Source organism: Sorex fumeus, unplaced genomic scaffold (genome assembly GCF_029834395.1).
Source record: "Sorex fumeus unplaced genomic scaffold, SorFum_2.1 ptg000274l, whole genome shotgun sequence".
Lineage (NCBI taxonomy): Eukaryota > Metazoa > Chordata > Mammalia > Eulipotyphla > Soricidae > Sorex > Sorex fumeus.
Genome location: NW_026606331.1, coordinates 197,195 through 225,000, shown reverse-complemented (window position 1 = coordinate 225,000; position 27,806 = coordinate 197,195). Strand labels below are relative to the sequence as shown.

At 63.4% G+C, this 27,806-nt stretch overlaps 1 protein-coding gene across 1 annotated transcript in view; it reads left to right on the top strand.

The window, feature by feature from the left end:
* NFATC2 (nuclear factor of activated T cells 2) overlaps positions 1 to 27,806 on the top strand; it is an 89,832-nt gene that overhangs the window by 46,330 nt on the left and 15,696 nt on the right. The window contains exons 4-9 of the mRNA XM_056109505.1: positions 1,141 to 1,343; positions 2,617 to 2,789; positions 8,924 to 9,064; positions 19,673 to 19,728; positions 19,921 to 20,047; positions 22,590 to 23,267. Of these exons, the coding sequence (XP_055965480.1) occupies positions 1,141 to 1,343; positions 2,617 to 2,789; positions 8,924 to 9,064; positions 19,673 to 19,728; positions 19,921 to 20,047; positions 22,590 to 23,267 (1,378 nt within the window). The remainder of the gene's footprint in view (positions 1 to 1,140; positions 1,344 to 2,616; positions 2,790 to 8,923; positions 9,065 to 19,672; positions 19,729 to 19,920; positions 20,048 to 22,589; positions 23,268 to 27,806) is intronic.

The following is a 27,806-nucleotide window of genomic DNA, read 5'->3' as shown; positions in this document are numbered from 1 at the left end:
TTGGTGGGCTCACTTATTCCTTTTACGGAATGGTTCTTCTTCTTCTTCTTCTTCTTCTTCTTCTTCTTCTTCTTCTTCTTCTTCTTCTTCTTCTTCTTCTTCTTATTCACTGTCACTGTCACTGTCCTCCCATTATTCATCGATTTTCTTGAGCGGGCCCAGTAACGTCTCCATCGTGAAATTTGCTGGTACTGTGTTTGGCATATCAAGTACATCATGGGTAGCTTGCCAAGCTCTGCCGCGCGGGCGAGATACTCTCGGTAGCTTGCCGGGCTCTCCGAGAGGGGCGGAGGAATCGAACTTGAGTTGGTCATGTTGGCTGCGTGCAAGGCAGACGCCCTACCCGCTGTGCTATCGCTTCAGCCCGTTTTTGTTATTATTGTTGTTGTTATTTTATTTTTTGGCTCATACCCAGTGATGCACAGGGGTTCCTCCTGGCTCTGCACTCAGGAATGACTCCTGGTGGTGCTCGGGGGACCCTATGGGATGCTGGGAATCGAACCCGGGTCGGCCGCGTGCAAGGCAAACGCCCTCCCGCTGTGCTGTCGCTCTAGTCCGCGGATGTATCTTTCAGTCTTGCCCCCTTTGAGTGAGGAGGGACCGGCATCCATCCCGGTCTGGGTTTCAGTTCACGTCCGTCTTCCCGGCGGGAGACACAGAAAGGGCTCTTCCTGTGGGAGTCACCCCCTTGCAGAGTCCTGTCCCGTCCGCTCCGTCTTCTCCATGTCCTGCGTCCCACGGGGAAGCGCTGGGGGTCACCGGCTGCCTGCACCCTCGCCCGTGGCCTTCACTGTCCTGCCTTTGTGCCTCGCTCCTTCCTGTCGGGGGTCGCGCTCTCATGCCGACCGGCGAGGACAAGAGTTGCTCTCTGTGGACCCGGCAGCCCACCTGAGCTCCCCGCCTGCCTGGCCCCCGCCCGGCCCCCCACTGCTAGGCTCCCCCCTTCTGACCCCCTGCTTTCCCTCCCGCCTTTGAGGGACCCGCCCAGGGCCCCCCTGCCCCCCAGGCTGAGCCTCAAGGGCGCTTCTGCCTCCTGCAGCTGCCCCCGGCCCTCGGTGCTCTCTGCCCATGTTCCCATGGTTTGCCGCGCGCAGGGACACAGGTAGTCGTCACGGGCTCTGTCTTCCCCGCCCTCCCCAGCTGCACGGGTACATGGAGAACAAGCCACTGGGCCTGCAGATCTTCATCGGGACGGCGGACGAGCGCATCCTGAAGCCGCATGCCTTCTACCAGGTGCACCGCATCACTGGCAAGACCGTCACCACCACCAGCTACGAGAAGATCGTGGGCAACACCAAGGTCCTGGAGATCCCCCTGGAGCCCAGGAACAACATGAGGGCGACGTAAGCCCGGGCAGGCGGGCGGGCGGGGCGGGGGTCTCACGGGGGCGGGGGTGGAGTCTCACGGGGCTGGGGCAGGTGGGGACAGGGGTCTCATGGGGGTAGGGGCGGGGGTCTCATGGGGCGGGGATGAGGGTCTCACAGGGCCGGGGATGGGGGTCTCCACTGGGCGGGAACGGGGGAGTCTTCAAGGAGTCAGGGCTTGGGGGCACCGGACAGGCCCGGGACCCTGTGAAGCTGGTGCTGGCTGACCCCTGATCCAGGATGGGCGCACACATGTGTGTTTTGGCTGTTCTCTGCCTGAATAGTCCGAGAGTGTTGGGAGAAGCCTCAGGTGTTGGGACAAACCTCCCACTCAACCCCTCCCCTCCCCCATCCCCCTCCCTCTCTCCCTCTCTGCTCTCTCTCTCTCTCTCTCTCCCCCTTTTTTCTCTTTCTCTCCCTCTCTCCATCTCTTTCTCCCTCTCTCCTCCCACTCTCTCTCCCCCTCTACCTCCTTCTCTTTCTCCATCTCTCTCTCTCCCTCCCCTCCACCCTCTCCACACCCAGCAGTGCTCAAGATCACTCCTGGCTCTACCCTCAGGGGTCCCTCCTGGGAGGGGATAAGGGGACCTTATGGGGTGCAGGTGATTGTCCCCCCAACCAGCCCCAGGCCAGGCCAACTCTCTCCGGCCCCGAGGTTAGATCTTTTCACACTTGGACTTTTGTCTTTGCCCCAAGGAAACCCACAGAGCGGCCAGCCACACGGGTTTGGGGAACATTCACACCCCGGGGTTGGAGGTGAACCTTCACCTTGGAGGAGAACCTCAGGGCGGCAGAGAAACTGCCAGAACCGTCCAGAGAGCTCGGGCGACTGCCTGCTCGGCCTGGCGCGTGGCTGACCCGCGTCACCTTTGCGCGGGCGCCTTTGGCCTCTGCCCGTCTTTCCCGAACGGGCTCAGCTCAGCCGCAGCCGCAGATCTTCCTTCCCCCCCCCCGATTCCCCCAGAGACAGAGCGGCCTCGGCCCCCCAGAGCGCGGAGACGGTCCACCATCGGGAGGTCCACCTCCCGAGCGGACGCTTCCCAGCCAGCTTCAGTTTCCCAGACCCATTTGGTGGTGGGGGGGCGGGTTCTGCTGGGGAACCCCCCACCCCAAGCCCGTTTGCCGCGGTCCTGCGTTCTGCCTGTGATCTCGACTGGGGCATCGCGAACTCTCCCCAGGGGGCGGCCTTGGTGGGGGGCCCGTGGCTGTCAGCCGGGCCTCGCTAACGGGGGTCCCCGTGCCCCTCCCTCAGCATCGACTGCGCGGGCATCCTGAAGCTGAGGAACGCCGACATCGAGCTGCGCAAGGGCGAGACGGACATCGGCAGGAAGAACACGCGGGTGCGGCTGGTCTTCCGGGTGCACATCCCCGAGGCCGGCGGGAGGGTCGTGTCCCTGCAGGCCGCGTCCAACCCCATCGAGTGCTGTGAGTCGGGCTCAGCGGCGGGGCGGGGGTGGGGGTGGGGGGCGCTCTGGGGACACCGAGTCCGGGCCCTGTGGCCAGGCCTGGGTGCCGCAGGGTGTGGGGGTGGTCTGTGGCTTCCATTTCCTGAGGGCGCTTTCAGACCAGCTAAGCAGTGAGATGCCCATGGCACTATCCGGGCCCTCCGGGGGGGCTGATGCTTGACTGGGGGGTGGCTCCCCATGGGGTCGGCTCAGGGTCCTGCCTCCGGGGAAGCGTGCTGGGTGGACGCAAGCCCAGGGTGCGGTCGGGGGCCTCCCCGGGCGCCGGGCCGTGAGGGGAAGAGTCGGGGCTCAGCTCTGGGGGCTCAACCAGCCTCTCCCTGCCAGTCTGGTGTTGGGGTGCTGGGGGGTGGCCGTGCTCTGCCTCGCGGGTGTAGGGGGCCGAGAGGAGAGTACATAGCTGCTGTCGGGGGCACTAGGACCTCGTGCCTGGTCTCAGCTCGCAGCACCTTCTTGGTACTTTTCTCAGATTTCGCTCTTGGGGTTTGTCATGAGATGCCAAAAGCCCGTGAGTCAGCTCATGTCTGAGGATTGTCAAGAAGAGAACGAGCAAATGAGCACGTTTCCCGGGCAGAGCTGTCTTGGCGGGGGTCTTGGGCTTATTTTCATGTTCTTAGAATTATGCTCTGTCTCCACTTTTTTGGGGGGGGGTCACACCCAGCGATGCACAGGGGTTCCTCCTGGCTCTGGACTCAGGAATTACTCCCGGTGGTGCTCAGGAGACCCTATGGGATGCTGGGAATCGAACCTGGGTTGACTACGTGCAAGGCAAATGCCCTACCTGCTGTGCTATGGACTGGAGCGATAGCACAGCGGGTAGGGCGTTCGCCTTACAAGCGGCCAACATGGCCGACCCGAGTTCGATTCCTCCGCCCCTCTCGGAGAGCCCGGCAAGCTACCGAGAGTATTCGCTATGCCAGACACAGTAACAACGAAGTCTCCAGTGGAGACGTTACTGGGCCCGCTCGAGCGAATCGACGATCAACGGGAGGGCTGTGCTCCAGCCCCTCTGTCTCCACTTTCGCACTGGGATATACATAATATTTTTTTTTCTGGCTTCCTCACCAGGCCCTCTCCCTTGCTAGACGGTAGAGAATTCTCGGCCTGCAGAGGCTGGGCATGGTGTGAGTGGAGGGCTGGGTGGGTGGGCGCTGTTGCGTTTCCACAGGGGGATGGAGACCCAGTGTGGCCGGGTCTTATGATGCGTTACAGGTAGGCCCAGATATGCCTGAAATAAGGTCACAAAGGCACAGGAAACCTCCAGATTTGGCGAGACCGGCAGGTGGCCAGACTGGCCCAAGGTCGCCTTCCCGAGGGAAGAGCCGAGGCATGGATGCAGGAAGGGCTCCAGGCCCGCTTGAGGGTGCGATGCAGAAACCAGCTGTGGCCTCGCGTGGTCTGTGGGCACGTGAGCGTCAGACACGGGCAGGCTGGACAGCGAGTTTGCAGTCGGCTGACGGGGCCCCCGGGCAGGGCCCAGCACAGGGCACAGAAGCGGAGAGAGTCTCGCTGGCCGCACCCTGGAACCCCCCACCCAGCGGTGACACCCCCACCCACCCACCCCGGCCGCCACTCCCCGCCCTGGGGTTGGAACCATTTTGGGAAGGAAAATCAGGGTGCTTCCTCCTGGTGGGGCCCCTGAGAAGGTCAGGGTTCCCCCTCTCTAGCCCAGGTTCACTCTTCCTCAGGGGGCTGTGGTTTGCACACGGAAGGGGAACTGGGGCTGAAGTGATAGCACAGCGGGGAGGGCGTTTGCCTTGCACACAGCCAACACGGGTTCGATTCCTGGCATCCAATAGGGTCCCCCGAGCACCGCCAGGAGTGGTTTCTGAGTGCAGAGCCAGGAGGAACCTCTGTGCATTGCTGGGTGTGACCCACAAAGAAAAAAAAAAACAAAATGGGAGGGGAACTGTGGGGCAGGGGCTGTGGACAGGAGCCCCTGCTCTGGTCCTTTCTGGTCGCCCATAGCAGCTCCCCACCGGCCACATCAAGGGGTGTCCCTGAGCTGCAGGCAGCTGCAGACCCCGAGGGGTGTGGGTATGTGAGCTTTCCCCTTCCCAAAGAAAAAAATCGCTCCAGGGAGGGGTGCGTTTGGGCTGATTCCGCTATGAGGGTGGGCAGCTAGGGAGAGCGGCTTCCTGGGGAAAGCGGGGCCTCTGGGTCCCACCTCCTCTGGTTCTAGAATGTTCTAGAACATGCCACTCTGGTTCTAGAATGTTCTAGAACATTCCCCGTCCTGCGCCGCCGCACCCAGCTCCAGAGGGCTGAAGCGGCCACGCGGACACTCAGCCCGTCCCTGGGCCTTTCTGTTCTGTTCTTTCTAGGCCACCGCCCGGCAGGCCCATAAATATTTATTAACCCCATGAGCTGGCGTGTCATCCGCAGGGAGCTTGTCAATAAATATTAATTGACCGTCAGCCCTCCGCGGGAATTGACACGGGGTATTTGTTGCCTAGCGGGGACTCTGGGAAGGCGAGTTAGGGAGGAAGGGACGCTCAGAGGCGGAGCTGGCTGTCCGCTTTGGAGGTGCCTTTTGTGGGGGGTTTCAGGAACCAGGGGGACGAGCTCGGTTTCGTGGAAGGCCCGGGCCTGACACCGCCGTCCGTCTTCCTTCCCGGGGAAGCTCTGGGCAGGGTGTGTGGGTGGGTCGGGCCTGGCTTGCCCCAGTCCCAGTGCAGCCCTGCCTGGGGCCCCCGGGTTCCTGGTGAGGACCCTTCGCTTTGGGGGGCGCACCCCTGCCTGTGCTCAGGGCTTGCACAGGAGACCTACGCGGTGCTGACAGTTAAACCCAGGTCAGCTGCATGCCAGGCAAGCGCCTTCACCTGCATTTTCTCCCTGACACCCTCGAGAACTTTCTGCACCTGTTGTCACTGCCATGGGGTCTCGCTCTGCAGAGAAAGGGGCCTCCCCTTGCTGGGGGCTTGGGGACGAGGCTGGGCGGGTCGGGGGGGGATGCCATGGTCTCCCCCAGGGGCTGGTGGGCCCAAAGATCACCGCAGCAGGCGGCCTCCCAGACAGGGACTCTCTCTGGGGCCAGCCCATGGTGTGAGTGTCCCGGGCTGGTGGCAGTGGGGGGGGACCAGCGCCCCAACCAGGGTGCCGGCAGGGTGGGCTCCTTGGGGAAGCTGGGGGGAGGAGCAGCCACCGGCCCCTCTGCTGGGTCCTGCTGGCATCTCCACCGCAGCGAGCTCAGGGGGCTAGGGGACGGGCAGCGGGGGCGCGGCACCTCCCAGGCTGTCGGACCCGGCCTCCGAGGAAGGCTTGGGAGTAGCCGTGCTGGGCTCAGGTCAGACCGCAGCAGACAGAACTCTCTAGAATAGTGTCTCTGCCCGGGAGGGGTCTGGTCCTGCGGTGGAGCCGCGGCTAAGAGCGATGCCTTCCAGCTGCTGTTGCTGGTGGCTGGGCAGGGGATGAAGGAAACCGAGGCCCCCCGCGGTGATCATTAACCGCAGCCCAGTGCTGGGGGAGCAGAGGCGGCACGGGGTGGGGGTGGGGCGTCTGCCGGCATCTGGGGCATCTTGAGACCCCGGTTGGCGGCTGGCGGGCACCGCAGGTACCCTGCAGGGCGGGAGCGAGAGGGGCGGGTGTCTGGGCTGGGGGCACTGGCCCCTCCCCATCCCCTCGCTCAGCTGTGGGCTTGGGGGCCCGGGCCCGCCTTCTGCTGAGTTCTACTGAGCTCCCTGTCCAGGTTGCAGAGACAAGAGCCTCAGTGCCAGACGCTGGCTGAGCCCCCGGGTCTTTCTCCTTCCGGTCTCCCTGGCAAAGAATTTTCCTTCGGGTGCGGGGAAGGGGTGGTGGGCCCGGCAGGCTGGCCAACGCGGGAGCAGGAGCCGTCCCAAGGGAGCAGGAAATGGACGCGTTGCGTTTGCTGCCCAGGCTGTGATTCACAGAGCTGCCCTGGCCAGCGCCGAGCCCAGGGCCACGGCCAGGCCCGGCCCTGCTGGCTGGGAGCCGGTGGCCAGCTGGCCTGGGGGTGGTGACTCAGGATGAGGAGGGAGGGTCCTGGCCACCTCCTCAGCCGCCCCTGGGGCCCAGCTCCCCCAGCCCCCCGCCCCAGCTCATCACAGGCGGCTCTGAAAGGCGGGGCCTGCTCGGCCAGGCCCGAGGCCACTGTGTGCGTTGCTGCCAGCCGGGTACTGAAAGTGAGGGACCAGCCTGGCCCCTGTGGAGGCAGCAGTGGCTCCAGATGTCGGCAGGGGGCCCGGAGGCCGAGGGCTCCACTCCGAGGGGATGTGGCTAGGGCCTGGCCAGGCCGCTGGCCCATAGAACCCTCCAGGGTGGCGAGTGTGTCACTAATCCTGAGGGTGCAGTGAGGCTTCCGGTCACCCGAGGGGATGCTTGGCCCTCTGGAGGCCCAGGCTGGCCGGGAGGGAAGGGTTCGCTGCGGCCCCGGCTCTGGGCTGGTGCAGGGAGCCCGGCGGGCCCAGTTCAGGGCCGGGGGAGGGTGATGGGGAGGATGTGGGGGGAGGATGTCGGGGGGAGGGTGTTGGGGGAAGGCGGTCTGGCTCATGGATAGGGCCGGCAGACCTCTCAGGTCCTCTCTGCCTCTCCAGGGAAGCCCGCTGGACAGGGTGTCCATGCTGGCCTGTGGCTGGGCAGCTGTCCATGCTGTGGCTGCCTTCCTGAGGAGCCCATGCCGAGAGTGGCTCATGCGTGCTGGCTTCTCACATCTAAGCCCCAGCGCCCACCCCGACCCGATTTCCCTGACTGGTCTTCTCTCTCATCAGCTGTGCACGTTCTTGACACTCGTCTCCTCCCAAGGCTGTGAGCTTCCAGCCCGGCCATGTGGGGAGGCACAAAGGGTTTTGTCCCGTTCTTCCAGCTTTCATCATAGATGAGGATGTGTGTCTAAAGATACCGATATCTACACATGTACAGTCGCATCTCACCCACCCACCCACCCAGATACCCACCCCATCTCATCCACCCTCTCCTTCCATCCATCCACCTACCCACCTACCTATTCATCCATTCATCCCTCCATCCACCCTTCCTTCCATCCATCCATACACCCACCCACCCATCCTTCTCTCCATCCATCCATTCATCTCTCCATCTCTCAATCCACCCTTCTATCCATCCTCTCATTCATCCATTTATCCTTCCATCCATCTATCCATCCTTCCTCTATCCCCATCTATCGATCTACTCATCCATCCATCCATCTACCAACCCCATCTATTGTCTATCCTCTCCTTCTACCTATCTTTCCATCAACACACCCTCCCATCCACCCATCCATCTACCCATTCCATTTATCTTTCTTCCTTCCTTCCTCCCTCCCTCCCTCCCTCCCTCCCTCCTTCCCTCCCTCCCTCCCTCCTTCCCTCCCTTCAATCCATCCATCCATCCATCCATCCATCCCTTCATGCATCCATCTGAAGAACCAAGTCCTCAGCACCCCCTTCAGTCCGCTTCCCCCAAGCAGCAGTCCGGACCCTGGCCCTGGCCCTGGGGTCACAGTGTCCGCAGAGCAGAGCCCTCCCCTGGGCTTCCATGCGCGTGGCGAGAGATGTGCCAGGCAGACGAGCCAGCGCGGCGTGTGTCCGCACAGGCGAGGAAAGACAAAGCAGAGCACTTTGGACGGAGGAAGCGGGGAGAGGCAGAGGCGACCGAGGGGGAAGGCAGCTGTTTTAGCTCCGAGCAGGAGGGGCAGGAAGGGGGTGTCCCCTCCTTGCTGATGTGGGACCCGCTGCGTGGCAGAAATGTGAGGGGACTTAGGGAGACCATGAGGGCAGGTGTCTGGGGGCAGAGGCCCGGGACGGGGAGGGGACACAGCCAGGGCGACGGGGCCTTGGACCTGGGGTCAATTCCAAGGCCAACCCCGCCACCTCGCGCCAGTCCGTTCCAGAGGTTAACGTGGGTGCAGCCCTCGGGGAGAAGGTTCTAGAACCTTCTGCCATAGGAAATCTCACGGGGAAAGTGACTTTTGTGAGACACAGTGTCCACTTCTCATCTGTCCCTGAGTCAGGAAGCCAAGCGTTGTTGGCAGGAAGTGAGCCACAAGCAGATGGGGGGGTAGCGGGGGAGGTCCGGGCCTGATGGGGCCGCAGGTGGGCCTCTCGCCTCATACCCCCTCTCCCCTCTCGCCCTCAGCCCAGAGATCGGCCCACGAGCTGCCCATGGTGGAGAGGCAGGACATGGACGGCTGCCTGGTGTACGGGGGTCAGCAGATGATCCTGACGGGGCAGAACTTCACGGCCGAGTCCAAAGTCGTGTTCACGGAGAAGACCACAGGTGAGGGCGGGGCCGGGCCTGGGCCTTTGGGCAGCGAGGCTGGGGTGGGGGGGTGGGGGGCCCCCCTGCTCTGCCCCGGCCCCCTGGCCCCCTGCCCTGGCTTGGGGCACCTCCGAGTATAACTGTACCGGGCGCCCATCCCGCTGACTGTCAAGTTCCTTTCTTCAATTTATTTATTTATTTTTTGCTTTTTGGGTCACTCCCGGTGACGCTCAGGCCTAACTCCTGGCTCTGCACTCAGGAATTACTCCTGGCGGTGCTCGGGGGACCCTATGGGATGCTGGGAATCGAACCCGTGTCGGCCGCGTGCAAGGCAAATGCCCTCCCTGCTGTGCTATTGCTCCAGCCCCAACTATTTTTTATTTTTTTTAAGAGACCACTTGGCCTCTTCTCTGTGGCCCTTCTCAGGACAGGAATTGGGTCACAGACAGGCCTGTCCCTGGCGTCCTGGGCCCAGACTGTGCCGAGGGCCAGCCTGGCGCTGCACCTCCTTCCCGAGAGCCGCTGCCGGATTCTGGCCCACACGCCCCTTGCTGGGTTCCTGCGGTCGCACCCTCTGACCGGGAGTGTCAGGTCCAGACACATGGGCTTCTTGGGTTCGGTTTGGTTCTGGAGATTTTGGGCCACACCGGCAGTTCTCAGGGCCTGCTCCTGGCTCCTGCTTCAGGGATCACTCCTGGCAGTGCTTGGGGATGACTCCTAGCGGTGCTCGGGGATCACTCCCGTGGACTCAGGGATCACTCCACACAGTGTTCGGGGATCACTCCTGGCGGTGCTCAGTGATCACTCCCACGGGCTCAAGGATCACTCCCGGTGGGCTTGGGGGTCACTCCACACAGTGTTCAGGGATGACTCCTGGAAGTGCTCAGGGATCACTCCTGGCAGGCTCGGGGATCACTCCCGGCGGACTTGGGGATCACTCCTGTGGGCTCGAGGATCACTCCCGTGGGCTCGGGGACCCGCTGAGCACACGCCTCCCCCTGGGCTCCCTCAGCATCCCTGCTGCTCTTGCTTCCATTGTACACGGTGCCATCTTCAATCTTGTGCTTTTACAGTCGTTGGTCCAACCTGGGGGCTCCCCAGACAGTGCTCAGGAGGCCCAGGGGCCCGTCAGGAATTCTCAGCAGCTCGGCCAGCACTTGAGTAGGAGCCTGGGGTTTCCCGGGCCACCCCTGCCTGGGCTTGGGTTAATCCTGGAGCCGCATGTGTTTGGCGTGTGCCCCGTGCCCCTGTCCTACCCCCAGACCCCACCTGACCTTCTCAGGCGACCGCGGGGTCCTCTGTGTCCTCTGTGTCCCTCTGTCTCGGGTGAGGGTTTATTTCCAGCGTTGGAAGCGTGAGTTTAGGTGCTGGGCGAAGTGGCCCTCCAGGAACCTGCAAACTGGAGCTGCCCCGGGGGTCCATCTCTGTGGGTGGGGCGCAGAGAGGACGCAGTGGGCAGCCTTGTCCGGGCCCCTCCTGGGCGCTGCCCTGCACACGGGTCTTCCTGGGCAGCTGGGAGAGGCGGAGAGGCGAGTCCCCCTGTCCACCGCCTCCTCGGGGCAGGAGGTCAAGGGGCCCCATGACACCCAAGGGGGCGGGCGGCTCTGACGGGCCTGGGGGTTGTAGTGAGCCCAGGGCTGGGCCGCGACTGCAGGCTGGCAGTGGCAGGGCTGGGGGTGCCGAGAAGGCACAAGGTCCACCCCTGGTGGCCACAGTCAGGGGACTCAGCTGCTCCAGGCCTCTATGCCGTCTCCCCTCTGACCACTCTTTTTTTATTTGTTGCTTTTTGGGTCCCACCCGGCGATGCTCAGGGGTTCCTCCTAGCTCTGCACTGAGGAATCACTCCTGGCGGTGCTCGGGAGACCCTATGGGATGCTGGGAATCGAACCTGGGTTGGCCACGTGCAAGGCAAGTGCCCACCCAGCTGTACTATCACCTCGGCCCTGATCAGTCTTGATTCATCACTGGTGTCAGGGACTGTCCACCCGGAGACGCTGAGTCTTGAGAAAAGTGAGCCTCTGACATGCAGTGTGTGTGTGTGTGTGTGTGTGTGTGTGTTTGGGGGGTGTGGATAATCTCATTAATTGGGCAGCTTCCAGAGCCCGTGTGTGTGTGTGTGTGTGTGTGTGTGTGTGTGTGTTTGGGTGTTAGATAATCTCATTAACTGCCCCTGGGGGTAGCTTCCAGAGCCTGTGTGTGTGTGTGTGTGTGTGTGTGTGTGTGTGTGTGTGTGTTTGGGGGGGGGGTGGATAATCTCATTAACTGGCCCCCAGGGGCAGCTTCCAGAGCCAGATCCTTGCCCGTGGGTAATGCCCAGCATTGTCTGCCTGTGCAGCCCCCCTCAGCCTCAGTTTCCCCCATGAAGGGAGAGGCTAGCAGGCCTTCCCCGGGGGGACCCTGTGTGCTGTGAGCGGCAGACTCAGAGGGCGAAGAGCATCGAATCCACACGTCAGTGGCCCCAGGTCCCCAGGCCGGACCCCACTCAGGCCACAGAGGGCCTTGCGCTGCCCCGGGGTGGGCCTGGCGTGGGGGCTGAAGGGGTCCTGGCTGCGTGCACTGGGGTCGAGGCAGCCACTCGCCTCCCCGACGGTCACGAGGGTCGCGGGGCTGGGCCGCGGGGCTGGCGCTGGCTGGCGCTGGCTGGCGCTGGCTGGCGCGGAGCTGGGCGGTGCTGGGCGCGTGATGTGCTGGGTGCTATTCTCGCTCTGATTCTTCTCAGGCCCGGGAGGATGGAGATGGGTAAGATGTTATCTCGTGGAACCAGGGAACGCGGCAAAACACTACAATGCGGCAGGCCCCGCCAGGCCTGGTTCCACTTCCCTGACGTGCTGGGGCTTGCCCGGCCAGAGAGGGAGAGCCGGGGCGGGGAGGGTCCCGCCCGCTCTGACGCCGCCCTGTCTGCGGCCCCCCTACTCAGCCACTCACAGGCCCAGAGCTGGAGCCCCCCCCAGCCCCGCCCCCGCCCGCCACCCCAGACCACCGACTCCATCCGTTTTGTGGGTGCTTTGACCTCTGGATTCTGCGGGAGAGCCCCGGGGTGCGAAGAATCCTTCTAGAAAGCTCTTTCTGGTCTGCAGCAGCCCGAGTGAGGGCCGCTCCTGGGCTGAGGTTAGCAGGCACACGGCGGGGCCCGACCCCCTCCCCTGAGAAGCGGGGGCCCCTTCCCGGGGCGCTGCTTGGCTCCCTGCGGCCCGGGCCCTGGCCCTGGCGGGGAGCTGGCCCTGCTCCCTGTGTGTGCGGGGAATCCCGGGGCTCCCCCTGGCCTTTCCCCCCAACACGTCCCCTTCCGGTCCCCACGGGCCTCCCGGCTGGCCGGCGCGCGGCGGGGAGGGGCGGGGGCTGTGGTTTTTCCGAGGAGAGAGAACCCAGCTGGATCTCACATTAAGGCAAGGTGACAGCCGCCCGGGCTAATCTTAGCCGCACGTTGGGTCATCGGCGGCGGCAGCTCCAAAGTGCTTTTTATAGCCGTCGACTGGGATCGGGCTGGCGGTTTCCACTCCAGCGGGAGGACAAATTGGAGATTGGTGGAAAAACAGTAGGAGAGCGATTGCGTGGAGTTTCTTAAGTTAGAAAAGCGCCGTGTTTTGGAAAAACAGCCCCTTATTTATAGCAGCAGTAATAATAATGACTATCATATTATTTTCATTTCTATTTTAAAGGCCGGCCAGGCCTTCCAAGTGCCGGTGACCTGACCCCTCTGCGGAGAGTCCAGCTTCTCGGGCTCGGCCTGGCTGGCTCGCGGGAGCCGCGTCTTTATTCTGTCCCCAAACACCCTCCGTCCCGGGGCCCCGGCTGCTCCTCGGCCCTCTCAGGATACTCTCTGCTGCTTCCTTTTTAAATTTTGGCTTTATTATGATTATTATTAAATTTTTTTTGCTTTTTTTGGGGGGTCACACCCGGCAATACTCAGGGGTTCCTCCTGGCTCTGCACTCAGGAATCACTCCTGGTGGTGCTCGGGGGACCCAGGTCGAACCCAGGTTGGCCGAGTGCAAGGCAAACGCCTTCCCCACTGAGTTATCACTCCAGCCTCCCTTTTCTTAATCTGGGTGGGGGGTGATGGGGTGGTCCCTCCCCAGCCCTGCTCAGCCAACCAGGGCAGACAGCGTGTGGCCCTGCTGGGCTGGGGGTTCTGCCCGGCCGTCCCCGGTGCCCTGGGATGCTGGGGAGAGAATCGGCTCCTCTGCGGCCGGCCCCGCCCTGTCCTGTCATTTCTTTGCCAGGCCCCACCCTGTGTCCCCCCAGGTCCCTCTCAGATGCCCCAGCAGCTCCGTCATCCCCTCCTGTCCCCCTGTCTTGACTTCCCGGGTAGCACTTGACATTATGGCCACAATTGGTCGAATCTCCTCTCTTAGGATCTGGTCCCCCAGGCTGGCCCCGAGGTGTTTGTGGTTGGCACGGCGACAGGGACGGGGCTGAGGGGGCCACTGCGGTGTAGGCCTCGGCAGTCCTGGGGCCTCTCGCCTGCACGCAGGGAGCGTCACCCCCCTGGACGCCGTGGGAACCCAGGCACCCTGAGGTCAGCAGGCCACAGCCGGGGCAGGTGATTCCGGGCTCCCCGCTCAGGTCCCCTCCAAAGGGGACCCGCCTGACCCCTCTCTGCCCCCTACCCCCCAGCCCCTTCTGTGTGCGCGGGGAACCCCGTGCCCTGTGACCCTCCGGGGCTCCGTTCAAGTTCACGGCCGGGCAGGGCAGGCGCTCCCTGACCTCAGCCGCTCACCCTGGCCCCTCGCCACGCGGGCCTCGGGCGGAGTCGGGGGGTCCCCCGCAAAACATTGCAAAACAGGAAAAAATCTAAGGACACCAAAATAAAAGCGAGGTGGCCTCGGGAGCGCGGTTGCTGGGGCGACGGGGCCGTGGGGGGCGGGCCGGTGTTGTGGAAGGTGGCGGGTGACACAGGCCTCTGGAATGTTTCAGCTGGTAAATCTGTCTGCAGTGGGCCCGCCCCGGCCACGGCGCGGCCTGGCTCTCGGGCCCGCGGGGGCGTCGCTGGACGGCTGCCCGCCTGCCATTACTCAGCTCCCGCTCCGTACTTCGGGGCGGGCTGGCCTTGTGCTTGGCCGGGGGTGGGGGGGCCGAGGGGGACATGGCAGGGGCCCCGTCACCTGTTGAGTGGCCGAGCGGGGTTTTCTGGGGCGGCGTGGGCGGTGGAATCCCCTTTCCCACTGACTCATCGTGTCCCCCACTGAGTCATTTTATTACTTGGAGGTTCCCAAAGGTGGTATTTTGAGCTTTGTTTAATAAATGCATAATACTTCGGACGATTTTTTTTTCTTTCTGGCTACGTGAAGTATTTTTCCATGGATTCGTGTCCAGGGAGCCGTGGGCATTGCCTAGGAGGACCACGCCCCTCCGCGCCTCACCGCTATCTGGTTTTCTCCCAGATTCCATTTGGAGCATTCCCCCCGCCCCCCGCCCCATCTCCCCTCACCCCTAGCCCATGGGGGGGGGCGTCTGGGGAACAATAACCCAGGACGGGGAGTCGCTGCCATGGGGCTTCCCCCGGGAACCCCCGAGGCTCCAGGCTGGCCGGGTGTGACCGGGGCTGTGCGGCCTTCGCCCCGGGTGACGCATGGACACTGTGTCACTGCCCCCCCCGCCCCGAGGCTGACCCGGGCATCGAGTGCTCTACAAAGACTTGCTGCCCCTGGCATCGCCCTGAGTCTCTGCAGAGAGCCCAGCGTGGGGCGGGGGGCCTCCCTGCGCCTGCCCGTCGGGGGTCTCGGAAGCAGACCCAGAGAGACCGGCCTGCTGCACCTTCGACAGACCCTCACCCCTCCGGGAGGATTTTCTCCCTCAATGTTTAGTGTTTTGTAAGGCTTGATTCGTGCTGTGAGCCAGGCTGGCAGATGGCCGGAAGCCCAGGCCGGCCTTCTCCTAGGGACTTGGGGTTCAGTTTCTCTGGCTGTAAAATGGGGTGGGCGTGATTTTATTTTTTCGTTTTTAATTTGGGGTTTTTTTGGGGTCACACCCAGCAGTGGGGTCACACCCAGGGACTCCTGGCTCTGCACTTAGGGATCACTCCTGGCGGTGCTTGGGGGACCCTGTGGGGCGCCAGGGATCAAACCCGGGTTGGTCACGTGTGAGGCAAACGCCCTCTGGGTTTTACCGGGTTACTCACTATTTCGGCGATCCAGGTGGGAGGCCCTAAGTGAGGCACCCAGAGCAGGCAGGTGGGATGTGCCAGTCCACCCTGGACAGTCCACCGGTCCCCTGTCCCCTGCCACCTGTCACAGGTGCGGATGCTATCACACAGACCAGCTTCCTCTCTGGGAGTCTGAGCTCCCCTTTAGGGCCGAGTCTCGCCCCCATTTCCTGTTCCCAGGGGGACAGGAGCCGTGAGTGTCATCACGGAGCAAAGCCCCAGCCGGGTGGCCGAGGAGGCCCCGTCAACATCCCAGGGCTCGGACCCTGGGCTTAATCCCCCTCCCTTCTAATAGCCCCAGACTTGTGCTGGGCCGGAGGGCAGGACCAGCTCCTGGCTGAGGAATCGCAGGCTGCGGGCACGGGGCGGCAGGCAGGGAGAGCCCCGGGCCTGGGGCTGGATATGGCGATGCCATAGGCTCTCGGAATCCGGATTGGAACAGGACCTGCACATGGACACAGAGAGTGAGACCTGCTTGAAGTCGAATGCAGTTTCTTCTTGAAGTTTCATCTACGTGGATGATGTTTGGTTCAATCTGGCAATGAGAGAGACAGACAGACAGACAGACAGAGAGGGGGGTGGAGGGAGTGGGGAGAGAGAGATTTCAGGGAGGGCTTCCTGGAAGTGGTAGCTTTGGACTGAGCTCTAAACGAGAGAGAGAGAGAGAGAGAGAGAGAGACTTAGAGAGACAGAAACAGAGAGAAGTGAAGAGAGAGAGACAAGAGAGGGGGTTGGAGGGAGAGAGAGAGAGGGAGGGAGTGAAGGAAGAAGAGAGAGAGAAAGAGAGAGAGACAGAGACAGAAACAGAGAGAAGCAAAGAGAGAGACAGAGATAGGGGTTGGAGGAAGAGGGAGGGGAGAGAGAGAAAGAGAGAGAGAGAGAGAGAGAGAGAGAGAGAGAGAGAGAGAAAGAGAGAGAGATCAGGGAGGGCTTCCCGGAGGTGGCAGCTTTGGATGGAGCTCTAAACTAAAGACAGGAGATGGGAAACTGCCTGGGCCCGAAGAGGAATGTCCCCCAGGCGGAAGGAACTGACCGCCCCGGCCGGCCTGAGCGAGGAGGGCGAGTGAGGAACCGAAAGCAGATGCTGTGCCTGGCGGGGCGGCAGGGCTCAGTGCCCATGGCAGTGAGGAGTTTGCCTCCTGGTCCAGGGGATGAGTCGTGGGCCGGGTGGCCGGCCAGGCTTTTAGACAGGGCGTGGCGGGATTCGCTTTCTATTCTGGGGTCTGGGCTCCTCATCTGGACGGGGCGGCCTCGTGGGGCGGGGGGAGCAGCCGGCAGTTCCGGGGGTGTGGGGGGGGGCGGAGGTGGAGCCCACCGAGGCAGCGATGGGACCGAGCCCTCGGGGAGGGCTGGGAGGGGCAGGCGCCCCCTGTCCAGGGCTGCGGCCATGCGCATTTGGGCATCGGACACGGAGGGACCCCCCCCCCCGCACACTCCCCACCCCCACCCCCTGCAGACTGGAATGACTTCAGCCGGGAGCACTGAGCTCATGCCTGTCCACAGCTCCCGGCTGGGCCCTGGGCCCCGTCACACATGGGCTCCTAATGGACAGTGACAGTCCCAGCCTCCCCCCGGGGGGCTGCGGGCGGCCCATGGGCACACGGCTGGTGCACGCGACCCTGGGTGCAGAGCCCTGGTCTGTCACCTGCAAAGCCGGCTTCCGTGGGGGTGGGGGGCACGGCTGCCCACGGGAGAGCCTGGGGCCCCGCGGGTCCTTCTCATCTTCCCCCGCTGCCGGCCCTGCCCCCACCTCCCTTCGTCTTCCCCGGGCTCTCGCTGTTCCTCCTCTGAGGAGGGTCCAGGCCTCCCTGCCTCCCTCCCTCGCTCCCCGTGGCCAGGCCGGGAGAGGCTGCCGGGCTTTTGGGGGGCTCTTTGGGGCCCCGCTCGAGGGGGTGGGCTGCAGAGATGCTAACTGAGGCGCCCTGTGAGCTCCCTTCCCTGCAGCCTCAGCCCACCTCCTGCTGCTGGTACCCCCCACGCCGCCTCCATCAAGCCGTGGTGACTTCGGGGGTTCTGCCCGAGAGGCTGGGGGTCAGGCCCTCGGGGACGCTCAGGTCTCTTGCGGGGTGGGGGCGCTCTCGAGGTCAGGAACCACCACAGACGCTGTGTCTTGGGGGGCTTGGAGGGCAGGAGGGGCCCTGGGGTGGGTCGTGTCACGGCCCGCCGGGGCTCCTTCAGTGCCTGAGGCTGGGCCCGCCCAGAGGTGCCCCAGCCAGGCCGCAGACGCCCGTCCTTGTGGGAAAGTGTCACTTTCAGAGTCCCTGAAGAAGTCCAGTGAACTTGGCCAGCACTGCGCCGAGCTTCTGGGAGCCAGGGGAGGTCTGGGCGGCCTGGGGCGTGCGGGGGGTGGCCTATCTGTGGGGGGGGACCCAGGGCGAGGGCCCCCCAGGGCGCTCTCCGGCCTCCCAAGGGAGCTGGCGGCACTTCTGCTTTTCACGGGCCCCGTCCTGTGTCCGGGAAAGAAACGGATGCCAGAGGTCTCCGTTCCCCAAAGCTCGTCCTGGCCAAGGGTGGGTGGATGGTGGGTGGGTGGCTGAAAGTGAGTCCGGCCCGCCCCCTTCTAGAACTTTCTCTGTGGCCGTTGGGTTCCTTGGCGGTGGCAGGACAGGAGGAAATGTGGTTCCCTGCCGAGCAGCCGCGGGCCAGTTGCTGCCGGTCCTTCCTCCCGAAGCAGAGCCGGGGGACTCCCCCCCCCACCATGCCTCAAGCCAGATCGCTGGTAACCACAGAGACAGGCTGGGCTCCAGCGACTCATTCTACATCTGCCCCGTGTCTGAGGCCTGGTTGCAGCGTCTCTGCGCCCGAAGAACTTCCTCATTTTTTGGTCTGAGCTCCAGAGAGGTCGAGCCCGCTTAGGCCTCCAGGCCGGAGTCTCGCCAGGGTGGCCCCAGGGGGCGAGCACCAGGCTGCGCTGGCTGTGGGTTCGAGTAGAGGTGGGCGAATGCAGAGGCCCCCGGACTGTGATGGCCGAGAGCTCCCCACTTCCCGCTCCACCGAGGTTGACCTTGGGTCTTTCTTCCCGGGGTCTCCTGAGCAGCCTTCTGGCTATTCCTGTGCCTTCTTGGGGGGCTTGGAATGTCCGGGGGGTGACCCTTGGACCCTTCTAGAACTTTCTCTGTGGCCGTTGGGTTCCGTCTGTGAGACTCCTTCACCCTCCTCCTCTGTGAGGTGTCTTCAGGCGCCTTCACTGTCCCCGCCATGAGCCCTCCCCCAGCCCTCTGGGGCCCTCCTCTGGGCTGTGGGCGCCACACCGAGAAGGATAGGAGGTGCTCCCCACCCTTCGATGGGGGCCACTCACGCGCTCAGAGCCACCTGTCCACTCCCAACGCGATAGGACGGGATGGCAGGGAGGGCGCTCGCCCTGCATGCAGCCGAGCTGGTTCCACCCCTGCATCCCAGAGGGTCCCCGGGTATCTCCAGGAGTCATTCCTGAGTGCAGAGCCAGGTGTAAGCCCTGAGCATCCCCAGGTGTGACCCCCAAAACTAAAAAAAAAGCCCTTGGAACTCTGGGTCCGCATTCCCAAGGACCTGATCCCTGCAGCATTCTGCCTTTCCCCATGAGCCCATTCTCCCCGGGAACCCTCTAGAAAATGGTGTTTCTCCTGCAAATGGCTCTGTGGTCTGTGCGCTAGTTGGCGATGGCACAAAAGCAGGGTTATATCTGACGTGCTGGGTGGCCCCGCCGGGAACCCCGGCACTGTGCTGGGGAAGGAGGTTTTGTTGCCAAACAAGAAACTGTCATCAGCAGTGCCCTGGGTCCCCCAGGCTGCCGCGGGCGTTAGGGATGTAGGGGCACCTCTGCTCCACCAGGACCCGGCGGAGAGAGTCTGGCTGGATGAGGCCCTCCCCATCTTCTCAGACCGTCAGGACTGCCCAAGAGCCGCGCTGGGGACCCTGGGGAGCCGCCCCTGGTGGAAGCCATTGTGCAGCGCCGTGGGCCACAGCAGGGAGGGGACGCGCCTTTTTTTTTTTATGTTTTTACAATAAAAAAATTTACTGGGGCCACACCCAGTTGTGTGCAGGACTAACTCCTGGCTCTAGGCTCAGGGATCACTTTGGGCGGTGCCTGGGCGACCACATGGGGAGGCGAGGATCGAACCCGGGTCGGCTGCACGCGCGGTAAATGCAGCACGACCGCTCCCACCCCAAGACGGGCCGTTTCTGCTTTGTTCTCTATTTTCCGTTGCTGTCAGTTTTCCATTGTTAACTTGCATTCCCTTTGGAAAAGCTGTGAAGACACACGGACACATACTCGCACATCTCACACACATGCACATATACACACATGTACACACGTGCACACACGCGAGCAAACGCAAGTACACACGTGTGTACACATGCACATCCATACACACGTGTGCACAAAGCAGGAGCAGTGCATTAAGCAGGAGCAGTCCCTGATGCAGGTGTTTGCCTTGGACCTCTGAGTTCTAACACGGCTAGTTCCTCGTGCCGCTGAAATGTCGCTTCTTGGTTTTTCCAGATGGGCAGCAGATCTGGGAGGTGGAGGCCACGGTGGACAAAGACAAGAGCCAGCCCGTAAGCACTCGCAGGAGGGCTGCGTCCCCTCCGTCCCCTCCTCCTGCCCTCACCCCGTCCCCTGGGAGCCAGGTCAGCGGGGGCCGGGCCTCACTGCGCGGGCAGCGCCAGGCCCGTCTCCGAGCACGCGTCCGGGGCGTTGGGGAGGCGTGTGGCAGGGCTGCCCCGTGATGGGCCGTGCCTTCCTTCCAGAACATGCTTTTCGTGGAGATCCCCGAGTACCGGAACAAGCACATCCACACGTCGGTGAAGGTGAGCTTCTACGTCATCAACGGGAAGAGGAAACGAAGCCAGCCCCAGCACTTCACCTACCACCCAGGTAGGAGCTCGGCCCGGGCGCCTGGGGCGGGGTGCGGGTCGCAGCCTGGGGTCGCAGACGCACTCAGCCTTGGCTGCGTCTGGCCCGGAGCCCACGTGGGCGCCAGTGAGCCGACACTGGGCTGCTGAGCGCGCCGGCTCCTGTCACTGCTCCTGTGTCTGCAGGTGGGGATGGGCAGACAGCAGGCCACACTGTGTGTGCGCGCGCGCGTGTGTGTGTGTGTGTGTGTGTGTGCGTGTGCGTGTGCGTGTCTGTGGCAGCAGTCTCAGGCCTGAGATGACAGCTAAAGGGTCACTGTGTGTGTGTGCGTGCACGCATGTGAGTGTGTGTGTGTGCGTGTGCGTGTGCGTGTCTGTGACAGCGGTCTCAGGCCTGAGGTGACAGCTAAAGGGTCACTGTGTGTGCGTGTGTGTGTGCACACATGTGAGTGTGTGTGCGTGCGTGCGTGTGTGTGTGTCTGTGACAGCAGTCTCAGGCCTGAGGTGACAGCTAGAGGGTCACAGTGTGTGCGTGTGTGTGTGCGCGCACATGTGTGTGTGTGTGTGTGTGTGTGCATGTGTGTGTCAGTGACAGCAGTCTCAGGCCTGAGGTGACAGCTGGAGGGTCACTGTGTGTGCGTGCCCATGTGTGTATGCATGTGTGTTGTGCACATGTGCATGCGTGTGCATGTGTGCATATGCACATGTATGTATGTGTGCGTGTGTGTGCGTGCGAACATATGTCTGCGCACATATGTGTGTACATGTGTGCGTGCATGTGAGCATGTGTGCATGCGTGTGTGCACCTGTGTGCATATGCACATGTATGTGTGCGTGTGTTTGTGAGCGTGCGTGTGCATATGCACATGTATGTATGTGTGCGTGTGTGTGAGCACATATGTCTGTATGTGTGTGCATGCATGTGCATGTTTGCGTGCGTACATGTGCGCGCGCGTGTGCATGTGTGTGCGTGCGCACGTGTGTGTATATGTACATATGTGTTTGTGAGTGTGTGTGCACATGTGTGCATGTGTGTGTGCATGTGTGTGCATGTGTGTGTGTGTGCGTGTGTTGTAACACTGTCTCAGGCCTAGGGGACAGCTGAGGTGGTCGTGTCCTAAAGGCACCAGAGCTTTGTGGGGCGTCTCTGGGAGGCTCCGATCAGTGTCCAACAAGCCTCTCTGCCTCGGCCAGTCTCACCCATGCCCTCTTCTCAGGGGTGCCCTGGGCGCTGGCCTGCTACCCCCCCCAACCCCCCCGTGGCCTGAGCCTAGGGCCTTGCAGACCTGTCAGATCTGTCGCTGTGAGGCGGCTCTCCCGCCCTGGAGCTCCCAGCGTGGGGGGCAGCCCCCAACCCAGTCCTGTCACCAACTCATTTATTCCAGCCGAGTGAAGGGCCCAGTTCCTCAGCTCCCTGGGGCTGGGGCGTTGGGGTGAACCATGTTGGAGAAGTTGGAATTGCGGTCCGGAGTGGCGGGGGCAGAGGGGGAGGCCTGAGAGTGGGCCCTAGGTGACCCACGGGGAAGCAGGCCCAGGTCACAGGTCTCACAAGGTGACGCTCGCCATGTGACCAATTGTTTGTCCAGAAAAATCGAGCAGAACTTAGGTGCTAAGGTGCGGGGCATGGTGGGTACCAGGCTCAGCCCTGAGCAGGAAGTAGCCCCCCTCCCCCGAGGGCTCTTTCTAGGCTGGGGGTCGGCACTGCACAGCTGTGAGTAAATCAGGTCCCACATGAGCCCAGAGAGACGGCAGGCAGGTGGGCAGATGGCGGCAGGCGAGGGTGGGTCACCGTGGGGTCGCTGGGTGCCGGAGAGGGAGCCGGGCTGGATCCCCTTCAGGCTTGTCAATCCAGGCATTGAACCCAGGACCTGAGGCCTGGGAAGCAGGTGCTCCAGCCCCGGGCATCATCTGAGATTGGGGCCCTCTGGGGACGGAGCTTGAACAGACATGATTATGCCGGGGAGGAACATGGAGGTCGCAGTCGCCTGCCCAGCTCAGACTTCTTTTTATTTATTTACTTATTTGGAGCGATAGCACAGCGGTAGGGCGTTTGCCTTGCATGCAGCCAACATGGCCGACCCGAGTTCGATTCCTCCGCCCCTCTCGGAGAGCCCGGCAAGCAACCGAGAGTATTCGATATGCCAGACACAGTAACAACAAGGTCTCCAATGGAGACGGTACTGGGCCCGCTCGAGCAAATCGACGAACAACGGGAGGGCCTTTACCTTTACCTTTACTTATTTATTTATTTTGCTTTTTGGGGTCACACCCAGAGCTGCTCAGGGCTTACTTCTGGCTCTGCACTCAGGAATTAATCCTGGCGGTGCTCAGGGGACCCTATGGGATGCTGGGGACCGAACCCGGGTCGGTTGCGTACAAGGCAAACGCCCTCCCTGCTGTGCTATCGCTCCGTCCCAGGCTCAGATTTCTGACCCAGAGTGTTATGCCTGGGTGGATCTGAGCCAGCGCCCCCCACCACACTCCCCACTCTGTAGACGTTGCCAGCCCCTCCCGCTCACCCTCCGGCCCTGCCTGCACCCCAACTGGCCTTTCTGTCCCTGCAGTGCCCGCCATCAAGACGGAGCCCAGCGACGAGTACGACCCCGCCCTGATCTGCAGCCCGGCGCACGGGGCCTTGGGGAGCCAGCCCTACTACGCACAGCACCCCATGGTGGCCGAGTCCCCGTCCTGCCTGGTGGCCACCATGGCGCCCTGCCAGCAGTTCCGCCCAGGGCTGTCCCCGCCGGACACCCGCTACCAGCCGCAGGCGCCGGCGGCCGTCCTGTACCAGCGAAGCCGGAGCCTGAGCCCCACCCTCCTGGGCTACCAGCAGCCGGCCCTCATGGCCGCACCCCTGCCCCTGGGGGACGCCCACCGCTCCGTGCTGGTACACGCGGGTGCCCAGGGCCCCGGCCCGGCCGCCGCCACCCCCCAGGCCTCGCCTGTGATCCACTACTCGCCCACGCCCCAGCAGCTGCGCTGTGGTGCCCCGGAGTTCCAGCACATCATGTACTGCGAGAACTTCGGGCCCGGCGGCGGCGCCCGGCCTGGCCCGCCCCCCTCTGTCCCCCCAGGTCAGAGACTGAGCCCCGGCTCGTACCCCACGGTCATTCAGCAGCAGAATGCCGCCAGCCCCCGGGCCGCCAAAAACGGACCCCCGGTCAGTGACCAAAAGGAAGCGTTGCCCGCGGGGGTGACCATTAAGCAGGAACAGAACTTGGACCAGACCTACTTGGATGACGGTGAGCCGCTCCCCTTTGTCCTCACCCTGGGGGCGGGGGTGTCCCCGAAACTCCCCCCCGGCCCCCTCATGCCCCCGTCTGGCCTGGGCAGCGGCCACCCTGTGAGAGAGAGGACCTCCAAGTGTCCCCCCATATCAGCTTTGGGGACTCGGACGGGCGCCCCGTCTCTGCGGGGGCGGGGGTCTCCTGGTAGTGGTTTTGAGGGGTGGGGGGTGAGAGTTCTAGAGGCTCCCCCATTCCCTTCAGCCATCCCAGCAGAAATGACAGTTGTGGCCCAGAGGAGTGTCCACGGGGTGGTTGGGGTCCACTGAGCCGCCCAACCATGTCCATCTGCCACATTTCCAGCCAGCAGAGGAAACGAGAAGCAGCGGGAATGCATGGCCTTGAGGCCAGGGGGCGCAGGGGGGATGGTCAGGGAACAGAGGGGCACATTGACGCGGGGAACAGTGGCCTTCCGTTGTGCCCAGCCCCGCAGCGGGGCCTGGTGGGGGGCAGGAAAGGGCATGTGGGCGGCTCCGCGTGAGGCTGTAGGTGCCCGGGTGGGTGGCAGGGCCCAGCCGGACACTTGGTCAGGCCGGCCCTGGGCCCTCGGCTGGGGCAGGAAGTGGTCTGACAACAGAACCTGACACCTGCCAGGTGTAGCCCAAGGCAGCGAGGGCAGTGCCGCCCGCTCAGGGACCCGGGGGGACGTCCAGGCAGGGAGAGGGGGAGCAACACTGGGCATCTGATGGGCCCGAACCTCGATTATTATTTAGGAATGTTCCCACCTGGCCCCCAGCTAAGGCAGGGCGGGGGCAGGGCTCGGAGCCAGCAGGCAGCGGCTTTAAGGTGGGCGCTGAACCCCAGACCCCGCGCCTGCCCGGGCACGGCCGGGCGAGTCCCCGGCTTCCTGCGGGCCCAGGTGACCGTCTGACTGTGTCCGCTCCGCTCACACAGCCTCTGACCTCGGCCTCCGCGGCGTTAATAATTGATCCGGCCAGTCCTGAATAATCAAAGAGGGCCGGGGCCAGGTCACGGCGTGGTTCTCGGAGGATCCCCGGTGCCGCCCGTTGTTGTCCAGCCGCTGGCCAGGCGGAGGTGTGGGTGCGTCTCTGCCGGGGCCCAGCCGTGCCCAGGGCCTGGGTCTAGCAGATAAAAACGAATCCGGCTGTAATCGGAGCTGTAAGGGGCGGGGGGGGGGGGGGGGGGGAGGCCATAAATAAGTAAAGGAGGGAGGGAGAGAGAGCCGGCGGGCGGGCGGCCCTGGTTGACTCCCGTGCGGCTGCTCTGAGAACTGGCTCTAAGACACCCCCCTCTCCCCACCTGCCTGCAGTGTCCAAGTAGCCAGCCATGGCTGTGACCCCAGGCCACCAAAGCCCTGGGCATCTTCACGCGAGAGCAACCCAGAGGGCGACTCCACCCCCGGGAGTGAGTCCCTGGGTATGGGCAGGGTCAAGGTTGCCATGGTTCCGAGTGCCACGGCAGAGTCACAGCAGATGCCTGGGGATGCTTGAGCACTGAGCACAGAGCACAGCAGACCTGCTGCTCCTCGTGGAGCCTGGGCGGGCCCAGTCCCGTGGGCTCCGAGGCGATGCACGCACAGCCAGAGGGCTCGAGGGTTAAAGACGGAGAAAGGCTGCTGTTGCCCAGTCAGAAGGAAACAAAACAAAACCCAAAAGCATGTTTCTGCAGGACTTATCAGAGCCTTTTTCCCCAAGAGTGGATCTCTGGAAAGTTGGGCAAACCCCGCCGTCGCCCCCCTACTGCAGTGCACAGCTCCAGGAGTCTGTCCATGGTGTACACACTCGGCCCTCACCATGTCTGGGGTGGGCCTACCTCAGTTTCCTGCCTGTAGAACAGATGAGGCTGAGCTCCATGCTCCGGCCGGGAGGGACGGGGCGGGGGGGTGGGGTGGGGGGAGCTGGTCTTCCTCAGGCTTCTGACCCCGGTAGGACGTGGCTTCTGGGCAAAAACTGCCCGCTGGACAGGGTCCCCGCATGGGCCGTGCTGCCCGGGGGTGCGGCGGGGACAGTTGAGGGGTCCGGGGTCGACCCGTTTTCTCTTTGCCTGAAGATGGGAGACGGCCCCAGGGGCATGGATCAATTTTTATTTCTGAAAAGGGGGTGTTAGGCCAGATCGGTTTGGGGGTTCCTGTGCCGTGAGGGCAGAGCCGAGGGCGGTGGCCGGCATGCTCTCCCTCACCTTCTTTTGGGGGCCCGGGGTCCACTGGCTCAGGAGCTCTGAAACTCCAGCCTGAGCTGTCGGGGACCACCCGGCCGCGTGTCCTGCCCCCCGTCCCCCACCAACCCCGGGAGACGGGGAGCCCAGGGATCGCGTGTGCGAGGGCCAGTCCAGGACGCACCCAGAGGGGCGGGTGGTTCTCAGGGCACTGTTGGTGGCCTGTGCCGGGCGCAGATGGCCTGGCTACCACGCGGGCTCCGGGAGGCTCATTGCTCTGGGCAGCCCCTGGGGACGAGGGGCCCGGGCCGGCAGGGTCTGGGGTCTCTTACTCAGACAGGAACCAGGCAGGCCGGGTGCTGGCTCAGCGGGCCAGAGACAGGGGCAGGTGGCGGAGACGCACGGGCCACGGAGGGCATGTGGGGTGTGGCAGAGTCACCATCAGCCCTGGCGCCGGGGACGGGACCCCTGCTCTCGTTCACATCACTTAAGACTCCGTTTCGTGCAGGCGGCTCCATCCCCGGCTTGGCAAAGGCAAAGAGTGTGACAAAGAATCTCCAAGAATTCTGGTTGGCAGGTCCCCTGACCCTCTGCCCGGAGGCTTTCTGGAAGCTTCCGGAAGCATCTGGAACAGGATCATGGCTATCCTGGGGGGATTTCTGCTTCCTTTTCAGGCCCCCCCCTGCCGGGTCAGTTTCCTCCTGAAATCCACCTGTTAGGGGCTCCAGTCCTGCCAGGACCCCCAGCCCCAAAGCATAGCTAAATGTCAGCATCGCCCCATGCCCCCCGGCTGTGGGAGGGATGCCAACTCCTAACTCCCGGGTGCCCGCCGCCTGGTGGTTCTGTGGAAAGGGTCCCCAGGCCCCAGAGCCATGAGTGAGGGGTGGACCTCTTCCCGCCGTGGCCCAAGGCGCCCTGGACCCTCCCGGCTCTCTGCAGACTCTGCGTGCATGTTGCTGCTTCCTCCATGCTGGCCTCCTGCTTCCGCGGGAAGTAGGCACAGGGCCGGGCTTTGAAGCCGCCGTGACTGACTCAGCCTGGGTCCTCAGTCCCCGCCCGGCCGCTGCTTTGCTAATTAAGCAGAGGGTACTTCACAGGCGGGCCAGGAAGTCCCGAAAACCCGACCTGCCCACAAAGCTCGCACAAGCTGCTGTTGACAAAGCACTTCTCCGAGGCGAGGTCGTGGCGGGTCCCTGTCCCCACCCCCCCAGTCCGCGAGGAGCCGCTTGTAGGGGAGAGGGGGGGGCCTTTGCCCAGCTACTCCCGCTGGCTCCTCGCTGATGGCCGGCGGAGCCCCCTCCCTGCCCAGGCCTCAGCCCAGGGCAGCACTTTGCCGTCGCTGGCTGCTGTAAATAGGCCAAGCCACCTTCCAGCTGACTCGGCCCCAGCAAGCCTCATCCATCTCTTTGAAATTCTGCAAAGCAGATGTTGCCCAAGGAATGCAGTCTTGCATTTCGGGGTCAGAAGTCCCCAAACCACAAGAAAGCCCGTCCCTTCTGCCTGCATTCCGAGCAGCAGCTGAGCTGGGGCCGGACCCAGAGAGAGGACCCAGGGACACGGCGCTTGAGGGGGGGTGGCGTCCCAAGCCCCCAGAGCCCACCTCGGTCCCCCTCCCAAACCCCAGTTTAACGGTTCTGAGCCATCTGGGCCGCGTGGTACTCCCAGTCCCACAGGAGGTGACTGACTCTCTTGCGGTGCCAAGCGCCTCTCCGTGCTGACAAGGTGATGGGTCACACGAGATGCCCAGCCGGGCGAGCTTCGGGCCCGTTTCAAACGGCCGTGCTTGACTTTTGTTCATTTTTTTTTGGGGGGGGGTCACACCTGGCGATGCACAAGGGTTCCTCCTGGCTCTGCACTCAGGAGTTACTCCTGGCGGCGCTCAGGGGACCCTATGGGATGCTGGGAACTGAACCCGGGTTGGCCGCGTGCAAGGCAAACGCCCTCCCCGCTGTGCTATCGCTCCAGCCCCTTGACTTTCGTTCTTACTCACCGAATGCAGACCCGCCGAAACTCACTTCCACCCTCTTGGGGGTGCACAGCGCCCCCGAGACGTGGCACGTATCAGGACCACGTGGTGGGGGGGGTGCGTGTGACCATCACCGCTCACCCTCATCCTGCTGAGCTGTTTCTCCCCAGACAGGAAGGCCCTAGAAGGCAGTGGGCTGTCTGGGGAACCGTCACCCCATCTCTTTCTTCTCCTCTCTCCTCACCCCCAACACACCCCACATTCTGGCTGAATAATCCAGCTTTGGGGCTGCAGCACAGCGGGAAGGACATCTGCCTTGCACGCCGCCGACCCGGGTTCGATCCCCCGTATCCCATAGGGTCCCCCTGAGCACCACCAGGAGCGATTCCTGAGTGCAGAACCAGGAGTAGCCCCTG